We start from the raw sequence: 15,154 nt of genomic DNA, 5'->3' as shown, positions 1-15,154 counted from the left end.
TATGGTATGTTATTGTAGCTCCTTTAATGTAGAATCCTATTATATCTTCATTGCTGTGTGTAAAGCCAATCTATTCAGATTTTATTTGGTTTTATTTTACTTCAGTAAAATTAGAAAATTCTGTAGGCTTTGTGTTGTCTCTCAGTCAAATCGATCTGACAGTGAAGAGTGAGTAGAAAGGCTGGTGACATTAACATGCCTGTGACAGAATCAAGTGGGCTGCAAAGTGCACAGTCATGCTAAAAACTAACCCATCAGTCCTGCTCACACATGCCTCTGATTGACCATCCGCCTCCGGCCTTCAAACAACTCCCACAGGGTCCTGCTACTTTCTCCCTAGGCTTACTCAGCCTTGCGGTAACCACCGGTCAAGAACAAGAGGAAAAGACAGAAGCAATTTGGGCATCCAAAAATACAAACTTAGGCTTTAAAAAAATCTGATCTATTGTTGCAGAAGGCAAATGACTACTGCAGAAAATGGCATATTCAAAAGATTGGGGTCAATTTTTTTTTTTATTCAATAAGGATGAATTAAATTGATTAAAAGAGTAAATATTTTTACATTGTTACAAAATTTTCAAATAAATGCTGTTCTTGATAAAAAAAAATCCTGAAAAATGCAATCACAGTTTCCACAAGAATAGCAAGAAACTTTTTCCAACATTGATAATAAAAAGAAATGTTTTTTTTTTGAGTACCAAATAGGCACATCAGACTGATTTCTGAAGGATCACGTGACAATGATAACTGGAGTAATGATGCTGAAAATTCAGCTTTGACATCACAGAAATTTTAAAATGTATTAAAATAGAAAACAGTTATTTTAATTCATAATAATATTTCACAATATTACTGTATTTCTGGTCAAATAAATGCAGCCTTGGTGAACATAAGAGATAATTCAAATACAATTCCATTCTGTACCATCATAAGATGGTTGATGCACATCTCGTGGCATCCAAGAATTCAGAATTCTGCTTTAGTTTTCTCTAAAACAGACTATAACAGATGACACTATATATAGTCAGTGGAACAAGAACAAAAGAGAGACAAATAATGAGACTATATACTGCTGTATAAGTTGCCTGGGGCAGTGGGGGGCCAAGATGGTCCCCAAGTTAGTGATGTAGTAGCTTTGATCTCCTGTCCACCCCCTCTTCTAACTCTCACATGGATCAACTGCAGCACAGCGTGCATACACTTCTGTAAAAGAGCAAATCTACACTGCAGTTCTAAGGCATAGATTTACCATACATATGTAAAACTAAAAAGAACTCATTGATTAGATCTGAACTATATATATATATATATATATATATGTTCTGGTTCTCAAATCTGATTGGCTGAGAGGTCTTTCCAGCCATGCGATATTCCACCAGTATCACCACTTCACCGTTTGAACCCAAAAGAGACACTCCATTGTTATTTTTTAATTATTTACACACTTATGCCATCGAACTGTTGTATAAATGCAATATCACACTCGTAGCCGTGCAATATGGCTCTATATCAACATGGCTGTGATTACCTGCGGCCTCGTGCCTACGGCTGAATCACAGCTATGCTGATATAGAGCAACATATATATATACTCGTGAAATCCTGTCATTGCCACTGTAACAATTTACTTTAGTCTTAGAACAGGCAGAATTATGAGGTTGACGACGTTTCCTTTTTTTAGTGACTGAAACTACCACAGGTTCATCCATTTCATCATACTCCTCCATCTTGTTTAGTTAAAAAATCTCTGTAAACAGGACAAAAACTTGCAGCTCGACAATTGAAAGCCGGCTCATATGCATGCCGTCATTCATCTTGAAATCATCGTTATCTCATTTTTGACAGAGGTGGTGTTTAGTGGCTTTTGTATCTGAAGTATATATATAAACACATATGATGATGTACAGCTTAATCGTACTTTACAGTTACTTTACTTTACATTAATCCACCATTTGGTGCAGAAATTTGATGCACTGGATAATGTATTTTGTTCTAAATAGCCACACTGATGTGCAGGATTGCAAGTCTGCCTGAGAGAGACTGAGTGGATTAAAAGGAATTTAGGAAAATGGGAACTGGCACATTTGGGAATCTAGGAATCGACAGATTTGCAGGGGGCTTTGTGAAAGACACATGGTGCAGAGAAAGAGATAATGTAGGATGAAAATGAGTGTTGGAAGACAGAACAAGAAAGCGAAGGAAAAAGGGAAGAAGGAAAAGAGACACATTGCAGATGGTGTCAAAAAACAAGAAAATAACACTGGCATCTTTGCTGTGAACATAGACTCACATGCCTATGCAGATGTTCAGTCTGACTGCAATGTGCTGGAGTATGCTGATGTGCTATAAGGCATTATACACTATAACTGTGAACATACTGAGGTACAGTAATAAGTTTGATGACTTTTTCTTCATTAACACGAGTTACAAATTACAACGCACTCTGTCATCATTGAAAGAATTGCTTAAATAAGACAATTACCATTGTAAACACAAAACACCTACACTGGATACCAAAAGTGGTAAAAACTGAGAGGAAAGAGGAAAAAAGGTCTCTGAGATAGCAAATTACTGCTGATGTCAATAATTTGTTTCTCTGGGCAACTTGGCGGCTGGAACCTTAATTGCGAGAGAAAAACACCTCCTCGAAAATCAGCTCTTTCCATCCTCTGAGAGTATCTGTCCACTTTGCTCTCTCTCAAAAGAAAAAAAAAAAAAAAAAGACAAAAAAAGGACTGGAAGAGGAGAAGAAAAAAAAGACAAATGTTGATGGGTTTTACCTCATTCTAAAAAGTCACTTATTTGGTTTGTTAATTCTCCATCAATTTACCGCAATTTGTCGCATGCCTTATACTGGAGCATAAGTAATTTCCCAGAACGCTTTAGTCTTTCCAGTTGGCCTCACTCTTAAAGTGAATCATAGGGTAAACTATTCCTGACAAGTCCTGATCCAGAGTGCAGTGGACTGATCATAACTGGTAGAAGGCAAGGACATGTCCTTAGTCAAGGTCTGATAACACTGCACTGTAGTTCAAAGGCAGAAGGAGGCATTTAATTTCACTGTATGGTACTTTGTAGTGTTAAAGAGGGAGTTCAGCCAAAAATGAAAATTATGTCATTATTTACTTACCCTCAGCATTTCAAACCTGTATGACTTTCTTTGTTCTACCAAACACAGAAAGATATTTCGAACAATGTTTCTATCCATAGAGTTTCTATCCAAAACAACACTGGACCCCACTGACTTTCATTGTATGGACAAAACAACACTAATGTCTTCTCTTGTATTCCACAAAAAAATGTCAGTCATACAGGTTTGTAACAACAGTAAAGTTTAAAAAGTAAATGAAGACAATTTTCATTTTTGTGTGAATTATACTTAAGTATTGTAGTATGTACTATGCATCACCATGGGCATGTAAAAATGCATGTAATACTATTGTATAGGTTCCATTACTGTACAGAGTGCAACAGTCAGGTTCAGAAAGAAAAACCCTCATTCGTTTTCTCCATAGGGGAATTGATTTTTAATGATAACTATAGTGATCTACGAAGTTGTAAAATTGATGGTATATACTACTGTTGAAGCCATCAGCCTGCATTACTTTCAACTTATCTTTTAAATAATTATGTTTAACAGTGGAATACCTAGTGAAAACTACATTACCCATGATTCTACAAAAAAATCTCCACCAATCAAAGAATCAAAACAAGCAGAACTATTTAGCGCCCACCCACTCCCACGAGGCACTGCAAATGTCATAATCGAGTCAGTCTCTGTATGCTCTCAATCTACTTAAACATTTGTATGAGCATGTTTTGCAACTATATTGTTTCTGTATATATATATATATATATATATATATATATATAAAAATCAACATTTTTAAATAAATAGTTTTGTATGTATCCATTGTTTTTTATTTTGATTATGTCGTTCACAGTGCCTAATGTAGATCTTTCCCTCATTAATAAAGCTGTTTTATGTCCAAAGACTTTTTTGCTTCTGATTAAAGTTTGTAATGTTGTGATTGACCTCGTAGCTGGGTGGTTTGGTTCATGGCTTATATTACAAAGACTTTTTTAAAATCCCTATGGAAAAAATACTTTCAGAACCAAGGCCGCTGAAAAAGTGGGCGGGAACTGTTGCACTTTATTCCCCTATCATAACCATAATGCTTTGCCATGTTGTGTCAGACACTCACCATCCTCTGTGGGCACATAGATGTTGAGGTACAGACAGTCTTCACTCTGATTCTGAATGTAGGTGGCAGCCACATCCAAGCTGTCTGTAAACCACACAGGCAGCATGATCTCGGGCAAAACACCATGCACGTTTTGTGGGCAAACAGGGGCAAACTGCGTAGCATTACGCACTTCCTGCCAGGACCCAGGAGCTTCTGGGGGCTGAAAGCGACGGTCTCCAATTGGAGCTGTGGCATAGGGGACACCCAGGTACTGTTCCACTGGACCCAAAATCTCATTGTTAAGCTCTTTTTTAATCCCACGCAATTTACCATAGTTTGTAGTGACGGTGGGATATTTGGTGCCAGGATCAATGCGCTGACACGATGTCAAGGCAATCCACAGTGCCAACCAGAGGAAAGTAATTGCATGGGTGGCCTCCGGATTTCGGGCATGGCCCAAATCCCGTTTACAGGCATGGAGCAGATACATGACTGTCTCGTTCTTTCCTTATTTCTTCACTTCGCTGGTTTATTGACCTCCGCTTTGCTTGGTCACGGGTGAAGGGCGAAAAAAAAAGTTAAACTATTATAACCGAATAAGAAAAAGAGATCCTGCCTGTTTTTTTTGGTCTTTCAGGAAGCAGAAAAGGGAGGACAGGAATGGGGGGACAGTGGAAGGGTTGGGGTGGACGAAGGGCTGAGGTTGTGCTCAGCCCTGGTGAGTTATCGTGGAAATGCTGTAGAAGGTAAGAGAGAAAAGTCTGTTACGTTCCATCTCCCTGAGCCGTCCTCATGGGGTCAGTTAAAGAGGTCACGCAGATGATTGCTGATCCTGCCAAGAACAACAAAAAGGGTAAAGATTAGTGATCAAAGGTTAATTTACAAGTTGCTACCACATGTCAACCACAAGCATTTGTACCATGTTGAATGCTGCAACCTGTTCATCTAAAAATGAAAATCCTTACTCACCCTCATGTCGTTCCAAACTAAGACTTTCTTTCTTCTGCAGAACACAAGAGATTTTTTTAACAATGTCTGAGTATTTTTGTGTTCACATGTGTACTCACACAAGGCGATCTAAACCATTCCGGAGCACGTTTGACCTCCAAAGTCTGGATTGTTTGACTAGTGTGATCGCTATGTACTGTGCCCAGGTGCGGTACACTGAATTGTGCCTTGGCCCGATTCAGGGCCAAGATGTAGTGTGATCGCTAACGGAAAAGCTTCTACTCTTGTGTGCACTACTGTCATCATTATGACAACAAAAATCTATGGTAACACTTTATTTTAGGGTATTTTAACTAGTTGCTTATTAGCATGCATATTACTAGAATATTAGCTGCTTATTAGTAATTATTAAGCACATATTAATGCCTAATTCTGCATGACCTTATTCTACATTCTTAATCCTACCCAATACCTAAACTTAACAACTACCTTACTAACTATTAATAAGCAGTAAATTAGGAGTTTATTGAGGGAAAAGTCGTAGTTAATAGTGAATACATGTTCCCTATTCTAAAGTGTTACCAAATCTATTTATTACTACTTGGATAATACACTTTTCAATTCATTCGAGTATATTTGGGTTTATAACGGGTCTGGTCTCCACCTTATTAATGAACATGAATTGTAGTTTGCGAGTAAAGCTGCAGATTCCTTCATTAATGTCAGCTGCCTCCATAATAATTTTCTGATACGTGCAGTACCATTAAGTGAAAATAGCTGCGCTGCATAAGTGATAAAACTATTAGACAGTCTATGTTAGCGAAATCACTTTTCTTCCTGTTTTCTTCAAAACAAAAAGTTGCATCGTAATAACGTAAGCGTGCTCTGGCCTGGAACATTAAAGGATTAGTTCACTTTAAAATGAAAATTACTCCAAGATTTACTCAACCTCAAGCCATAGGAATATATGGCTTTCTTCTTTCTGATGAACCTAATCAGAGTTATATTAATAAATATCCTGACACATCCAAGCTTTGTAATGGCAGTGAACAGGGGCAACGTGAACAGGAGTTTGAGGCTCAAAAAAGTGCATCCATCCATCATAAACGTGGCTCCGGAGGTTAATCTGAAGGCCTTCTGAAGCGAAGCGATGCGTTTGTGTAAGAAAAATATCCATATTTAACAAGTAATAAAGTAAAATATCTAGCTTCCGCCAGACCGCTTTCCGTATTCAACTTACGAAGAAAGTGTAATGCCTCTTGCAATTCAAAACACTTACGCTACGTCCTACACCTTCCGTATTCAACTTACGAAAAAAGCTTTTTTTGTAAGTTGAATAAAGAAGGTGGTCTAGCGGAAGCTAGTTATTTTATATGTGGTCTAGCGGAAGCTAGTTATGCTATAAAGTAAAGCAAGTTTACTTTATAACTTGTTAAATGTGGATATTTTTATTAAACAAACGCATCGATTCGCTTCAGAAGGCCTTTATTAACCCCCCAGAGCCGTGTGGAGTACGTTTATGATAGATGGAAGCACTTTTTTGAGCTTCAAACTCGTTGCCCCCATTCACTGACATTATAAAGCTTGGACGTGTCAGGATATTTATTAATATAACTGTGTTCATCAGAAAGAAGAAAGTCATATACACCTAGGATGGCTTGAGGGTGAGTAAATCTTGGGCTAATTTTCATTTTAAAGTGAACTAATCCTTTAAGAGCAATGTGAGTGCAGGGGAGAAGGGAGGGAGGATAATCGCGTATTGTAGGTACACCCTAAGACAGTGGTTCCCAACCACATTCCTGGAGCCCCCTCAACACTGTACCTTTTGCATATCTCCTTTTCCTGACACACCCATTTCAGGTATTGGAGTCTCGACTAATGAGTTGATGATCTGAATCAGGTGTGTTTGATCAAGGAGACATGGAAAACATGCGGTGCTGGGGGGCTCCAGGAACGTGGTTGGGAACCCCTGCCCTAAAACACAGTGTTTTAGAATGAAATTCAATAGTTGTTTTCGACCCCTCTGATTTTCATTGCAAAAGTCCAGACACACTCTACAAAACTTTGCAAAATCCAGTCATTTCATGTTGGTCATGTGAATGTGTCGTGTTGATCAATAGAAAGCTGCTTGGTTTGAAAGTGACTTCTGTGTGAGTGGTGATTCATGCATCACTACATTACTGACAAATGACAATACGGCTTTTTTTTACCTTATCTGTTCTGCAGAAGAAAGAAAGTCATACAGGTTTGCCTCTACTCATGAGGGTGAGTATCTTATTTTTAGGTAAACTATCCTATTAATTGTCTTGCTCTCAGTGGTGATGAATGATTTCCAGAAGGTTTGAACATACAAGCTTTTAGTTTCCAGCCCAGATCGTTAATGACCAAGCGAGACTGCATTTGAGACAGAAAACTGAATAAAGTGTAAATAAAAATTTCTATAACACTTTCTATCAATATTAATGTTTTTCCACGTTTATATGTAGCTTAAAAATTCAGTGACTCAGCAGTTATAGTGCCTGCCATAGGGTTCTACATCTAAGCCCTGGAAAAAAGCAATACTGCAGGCAAATGATAGCTCAGATGACTCGTTCAGGGCATTATGATGATCATAAACACAATAAGACCGCGACAGGGAGACAGTGATGTAAAGCAAAACATCTCGAAACACCCACACAAAGAGCTTCTATCAGTCAGTTGTGACTAACAAACTAAAAATAGATGTTTTAGCTCTCACATCCTGAATGAAATCATCTGCGCGGATATGAAGTCTAATTAAGAAGCGACGCATTTCGCCGTGAACGCATCTTTTGTTTTTTAAAGCCTCTAATCGCCTGAGAGAGCTGATTGATGCTTTAAAACTTTGATGTTCATTTCAAATGGTGTTAGCATTTAGCCAAGAGCGCCTAGCTTAGACGCTTAAGCATTTTAACGGTTAGCTAAAACAGAGGACAGAGATTTATGTGATGTGAATGGATTTAATGTGGTTTTAGATTTGAAGTCTGGACAAAATGGAGGGCAAAAGGTCAAACATAAGCAGTGTACTTTAAAACTAATGGAGAAAGAAATCTCAACTCTTGAGATGACAGCAATGGTATATATAACAGCATTGAATGACACAAATAGGTGCAGACCAGAGACATTATAAAAGGTAGAAGGAACACTCATAGAAAATTGAATGAGAAATTGTAACACTCAATATGGTCGCTGTAGAAATTGATTCAGCATTGTTATGACATAATTTCCTGTGGCTCCAGGGTGATTAGTCATTAGCATATACACCTCAGGTGATTGGATAAAAAAAAACCTGGCAATGATGGCAGATTTCAAACCGAGCAACTGCCACTGAGAGGAATGGGAATGCTAACAGAGAGCTGTCTCCAGGTATTACAGACCTCCTTGGTGCAGTAAATGTGAATGGCAAGCTATTTAAAAACAAAACAATGCTTCCTCATCATCATCACCATCATCATCACCATCATCGTTAATGCGGCAACAATCATCATGCCGAATGGACTCCTCCAGTGATATTACTTTATCACCATCCTATAATAGTCTCATTTAATGTGGCCATTAGCGTTTCTAGTACAGAGCTGTTGCCGCATGTGTGTCTGTCTTTTTGTTATGCCAATAAAGCTATTTGGATATGAGAACTATGGATTGGAGAGAGGAAAATATAGAATGAGAAAGATAAAGGAACAGAGAGAGAAAACGAGAGGTGTGAAGACATAGTAGGTATTTCGCTCAGGGGCCTGTACAGGCATTAGCGCTTTAAATACGGATAAATGCTGTAAAATTCCAATAGCAACTCTGGTATAAATCCCCCAGTAGTCTATATGTAGTGTGGTATTTAAGAAGGTCAGACAGAAATGGGAAAGGAATAAAACAGTTGAGCTGCCTTTCCCTTTTATTATTGCACTAGAATTCTTCACACTTTCTTTCATTCTAATTCAAGACTCAATACTGGGCTTAGTTTGCCTCCATTCCCCACCCTCATGTAAATGAAGTTCAGTGAAGAGAAAATGTTGCATAAAGAAGTGGTTCTCAACAGGTTTGGCCATGGGACACATATTTTCTCATGGTCACTAAGCCGTGACTTTTTAGGAATTTGAACCGAGCTAATTTATTTTTCAAAATCAGTTAACACATACACAATTACCATCCCGATTTATTTAAAGGGTTAGTTCACCCAAAAATGGAAAATAATGTCATTTATTACTCACCCTCATGTCGTTCTACACCCATCAGACCTTTGTTGAACTTCGGAACACAAATTAAGATATTTTTTGATGAAATCCGATGGCTCAGTGAGGCCTCTATTGCCAGCAATGCCACCGAACTTCTCAAGATCCAGAAAGGTACTCAAAACATATTCAAAACAGTTCATGTGAGTACAGTGGTTCAACCTAAATATTATAAAGCAACGAGAATACTTCTTGTGCGCCAAAAAAAAAAAAAAAAAAAAAAAAAAAAAAGATCTTTTGTTTCGATTCAGTTATTCGGATCACGTGTCAAAATGCCAAACTGCTGAAATCACGTGACTTTGGCGCTCCGAATCACGAATTGAAACAAAAGATTCAAAGCAGTGTTTTGAAATCTCCCATCACTAGATATTGTTGAAAAGTCGTTATTTTGTTTTTTTTATACACAAAAAGTATTCTCGTCGCTTTATAATATTAAGGTTGAACCACTGTACTCACATGAACTGATTTAAATATGTTTTGAGTACCTTTATGGATCTTGAGAAGATCGGTGGCATTGCCATCGGATTTCATCAAAAATATCTTAATTTGTGTTCTGAAGATGAACGAAGGTCTTACAGGTGTAGAATGACATGAGGGTGAGTAATAAATGACATTATTTTCATTTTTGGGTGAACTAACCCTTTAACATACACATGAATTGTAAGAATATGTGGAAACACTGGCATGTATAAGCATTTAGCCTTTGTATGCAACAAAGTGTGGATTATTCCTGTTTTGAAGTACATGTTTATGTCCCTATAATTTAGCCTATATGACTAAAAAAATATTATCCAAAATATCATTATTTTTGCATAAAATTACATTTTTTATAAACATCCAACATCCTTAACTTATGTTTATTTATTAACATTAACTATTAACTATGACTTTTGCCTCAATAAACTCCTAATTACTAGATAGTTGTTGTGAAGTTCAGGATTTAGGGATGTGGAATATGGTCATGTAGAATAAGGCATTAATATGTGCTTTATAAGTACTAATAAACAGCCAATATCCTTGTAATATGCATGCTAATAAGCAACTAGTTAATAGTGAGAATTGGACCCTAAACTAAAGTGTTACCAAAATATGGTATTATATAATATAAAAATATTAACATAAATATATGTATATGCATATAACTTTTGTATGCAATAAATGTTGAATAAATTATTAAAATATTGGCTAAAATAGAAAAAAATTAAATGAGTGTGTGTGTGTGTGTGTGTATAATTGGATACAATTAAATCTTTTAAAAACACAGTGTACTTATTTGTTATTATTGATTCATAAAATATTATTACTATAATATATGAAAAAATATTAACTCATTAAAAGTCTGGTGTACCCTTATACATCCTTAAAAGCATATTCGTTTTTCAGGTTACAACGTTCAAAGGTACTACATAACACTGTCAATAAAACTAAAAAGCATCTCTCTCTATACTATCCCTCCTATAACTCGTCACTTTATAGTCTCTCTCTTTCTCTGTATGTCTCTCTGTGTGTGTGTGTGTGTGTGTGTGTGTGTGTGTGTGTGTGTGTTCTGTGGAGTGTAAAATAGAAGAGGATGACTCTGGGGTTCTGAGGGGAGTCTTGGGACCATTAACAGGATTCTCTGGCTGCTCTTTAATTAAACCTTAGAGACCATACACATTGCACAACACTCACACACACAGTTAAACAATAACACACCTGAACTGATCAGGAGAAAAGGAGTGACAAGTGAAAAACACTGGAGAGCATGAGAAAGATTACGAAAAAAAACATCACAAAGATTAGAGATGGAAAGGAACGGAGAGAGTAAGCTTCTGGTCAGTGTTTCGTAACTAACTAAAAGTAGTGACGCTAATAACTAAACTACATTCTCAGTAGCGTGACAGAAGTTCGGCTGTTTTCAAAATCGGGTAGGTTTTCAAATAACAAGCTATTTTTTTGCCAGCAGTGTAGCACGACACCACTGTTTTTATGTCATACTGTGTTGGGCAAACAGCTTTACAACTGAACAAGCTGAGGCAATAAACTCATTCCCTCAGAATCTCTCATGTAGCGCTGTGATGTCTGATTCATAGGTGCTCTGTTTCGTTCGGATGCTTTTCACTCATCATGCACTATCATTTTTTTGTAGCAAAATAAATATTTAGATACAGCTGTTTAGCATTATATTTTTAAATCAGTTAAACTACTGTATTTTTTATACATTTATGTGCGGGATCCTTTTTGTACTAGTTGTGGTTGGAATAAAATGAACTTTATTTTTTAATTCCTGACAAATTAATTGTACAGTCATCATTCACAAGTACTACTAATAACAACAACAATATACTGCAAATGTTTTTGCTTGTGGAAAAAGCAATATGATGAGACATCAATATTTAATCAATATTAATAATAAGAATTAACTATCTGTTTTGCCAAGTAATATAGGAGGCTAATTGCACTAACTGACTGTTTATGGGTTGCCAGGCAACAACTTACTTAATACGCTCACAGCTCTTCCAAACATAATTTAGAATCAGAATTATGCATTTCATAATACATTTGCAATTCTGTAAAAGCTGTTAAAATATTTTACTATTATAACAACCAACAAAATGCAAAGCATGCAACAAGAAACATGCAACAAGAAAGCAAATTACAGTGCTCACATACACACTACCACCGTGTCTACACCGGATGCAAGTGGCGCGATGCGACGCGTCAAAAGATAATAGAACCCATTATAATCAGTGATATTGTCTAAACCGGATGTGGCGCGGCATGACGAAACAACAAATTCCCGACAGTAAACGGATTCCCCACTTTTTAGTACTTTTGCAATTTTAGTAATTTTAGCTAGTTGAAAAGTTTTTCTTTTTAATCTAATTTGTTATTTTTTAAAGCTTTATTTCAATGAACAATTAATAATAGTTATAGTTTTGGCCAATAATAACAACTAAATAATCTAGGGATCTAATGTTACGTGTTCTGCAGAAAGCCATACAGGTTTAGAATGAAATGATCAAATGATGACAGCAATTTTGAAAATGGCCAATAATCTATTAGAGAAAATGAACAAGTAAATAAATGGCCCTTTGGGTGAACACCACCCACTTTTGTCCACCATTTGACTTGAGGGCAGTATTTGCTTCGTTTTGTTAGCCAATAATTTTTCAATAGTGCAGCTTGACTGTACTGTATTTAGCTACTTTGTAGGTAGGTTCTAGTTCAGCAGGCTACATTTTCAAAACTAGCTTCCCTACACAGCACTTGATGCATGCAAAAGAACCCACACTAGGGTCCTCTGGCTCATAACCCTGCTGAACTGCTGCATTTACCCTCTGACAGTTCATCACATATGTCAATCAACTCCCATGCGATGTCTTTCCCACATATCCATCTGCTATTCCGTTCCACACTGATCTAGAATCAGCCGCCGCAGTAATTAAGGCTTATGTCAGACTAATGAGCTTGTCACCTCCCTGATCGTGAGCCAGTGTGCACTGTGTTTAATCAGAGGACTAGATGGGTCCAGCAGCAGCTGATGCCCCCGCAGCCGGGGCAAGAGAGTATGAAGAGCGGCAGGACCAGAGCGGGAACACAGTTGGCATGAGCAGAGTAGCAGTGGGGTGGTGGGGTGGGGGCGCTTAGGTGGTTTGGGTCTTAATTGCTTGATTGGCATCGTTACAAGGCTTTAATTGGCCAGTTGTGGCCGTGCTGTGTGCCCTCCGGGTGTGATGGAAAATGATGAATAGGAGAAATAAACAACGAAAGAGGCAGATGGACAAAACGGGCTATGAGTTAGAAAATGGGCGAGGGAGATAGAGAAACACACACTCTAAAGTCAGGTTTATACTCGTCGTGTACTTACGTGTGACAAAAATGACCATTGCAGAGTCGCCTAAGTGTGCATTGACTTAGCTAGGCTCCATTTCACATGGTGTGCATGCCATTCTTTAATAACCTGAGTGAACAGTGTGCATCCAACAAAATCTGCTGGAAAAATGAGGAATATACAAAAATATATTCATAACACTTTAGTATGGGGAACACATATTCACTTTTAACTATGACTCACTATAGACTATGCCTCAATATTTTTTCTTTTTCTTTTCATAAATCATTATTATTGGACACCCTTTACGTCTGTCAGTGGGTTTTGCAAATATCTAACCAATGAAAATAATAAAATGAAATGAAAGTAATAAAATGTAAAAATAAAACACTGCATAGTTTTCACTGTATACATACTGATACTTATTTAAGCTACAAAAGTTATTTAGTCAAGAGCAGTTAGTGATTTTCTTTTTGTCTTTTGTTGTTTGATTAACATTAATGAGAGATGGCAGCAGGTTTATTAGGCTGCTGTCACTTTAAGAGCAGACCCAATTTATTGATACGCATCCAATTCTCCCAACAAATTACCTTCACTAAAGACATAAACCGACTGTGTTTACATGAATTTACCATTTAGCCGCACACAGCACAGCACAACACACACAGCACAAGCACATCCTGCTCTTTATTACTCATTCGTCCATGTTCTTTATCACTCTAATGTGTCAATAACTCTCGTCCACTAAAAGCAGCATGGATATATTTGCATACTGCAATATATAAACTATATAGAAAAGGTTGAATCGATTCACTTTATATCATCACCACAATATATATTGTCATATCACCCAGTCCTAGCAAACAGTAATGCTTAAACACATTTGACTAGCTAGTTAGTTATTTCCGTTTTAACCTCAAAGGGATAGTTCACCCAAAAATTATCCCATGATTTACTCACCCTCAAGCCATCCTAGGTGTATATGACTATATTCTTTCGGACAAACACAATCGGAGATATATTTAAAATTATCCTGGCTCTCCAAAGATTTATAATGGTAGTGAATGGGGGGGCCTTGAAGCCTGAAATAAATGCATCCATCCATCATAAAAAAATAATCAATACGGCTCCAGTGGGTTAATAAAGGCCTTCTGAAGCGAAGCGATGGGATATTGTAAGAAAAATATCCATATTTAAAACTTTATTAAGTAAAATAACTAGCTTCCAGCAGACGGTTGTAAAACAGGCTCCCCATTCACTACCATTATAAATCTTTGGAGAGCAAGGATATTTTTGAATATATCTCCGATTGTGTTCGTCTAAAAGAAGATAGTCACATACACCTAGGATGGCTTGAGGGTGAGTAAATCATGGGATAATTTTCATTTTTGGGTAAACTATCCCTTTAATCAACCAGTAGAATCATCCATGACATCCTTATCTTATCTTATTCTTTATTAATGCAGACAATTCGCTCACCCAAAGTTAGGTTGAGTTGTACAGCTGCATATCATGTGCATGAAAGTTGGGGTGGGGGCCTGAACTAGTTGATACAGGAAATAGTAATTTCTAATACATATTTTAAATTCATAATACTGCTGATCCCTGAATGGTGAGCACGTTGACTATAAACGCCTCTGAAGTGCGTGCGCAGTCAGTGGACGTCACGGTGTGGCGCTAGGCGAAAGTACAAACAAGGCTTCGCTCTGTCGCACTCACACACACGGTGCTTTATCTGGAAGGGTAACTGTGAGGTGTGAATTGGGGACACTGGCAACAGGCCTGTCTGTGTCTAAGACAGCAGATACCTGCAGCGAGTGTCAAATGAGGACAGATGAGTGCAGAGGCGGTTCTTAGAAGCACCCTCATTCAGACCCTCATGGTTTCGGTGATGCTCGGCACCCTGAGAGCTGACAGCGGTGAGTGTGTGTGAGTGTGAGTGTGTGTGTCAGACAGCCAACT

General features: G+C 37.5%; 1 protein-coding gene across 4 annotated transcripts in view; it reads right to left on the bottom strand.

Moving 5' to 3' along the window:
• Positions 1–15,154, bottom strand: part of nlgn2a (neuroligin 2a) — a 191,871-nt gene that overhangs the window by 105,901 nt on the left and 70,816 nt on the right. For all 4 annotated transcript variants that reach the window (XM_051898670.1, XM_051898673.1, XM_051898671.1 and 1 more), the window contains exon 2: positions 4,205–5,018. In XM_051898670.1, coding sequence (XP_051754630.1) covers positions 4,205–4,676 — 472 coding nt within the window. In that variant the 5' untranslated portion in view covers positions 4,677–5,018. The remainder of the gene's footprint in view (positions 1–4,204; positions 5,019–15,154) is intronic.

This window comes from Ctenopharyngodon idella, chromosome 7, assembly GCF_019924925.1.
Source record: "Ctenopharyngodon idella isolate HZGC_01 chromosome 7, HZGC01, whole genome shotgun sequence".
In the NCBI taxonomy this organism is placed as follows: Eukaryota; Metazoa; Chordata; class Actinopteri; order Cypriniformes; family Xenocyprididae; genus Ctenopharyngodon; species Ctenopharyngodon idella.
Note: the sequence above shows the minus strand (reverse complement) of the source record. Positions and strands in the feature narration are given on the sequence as shown.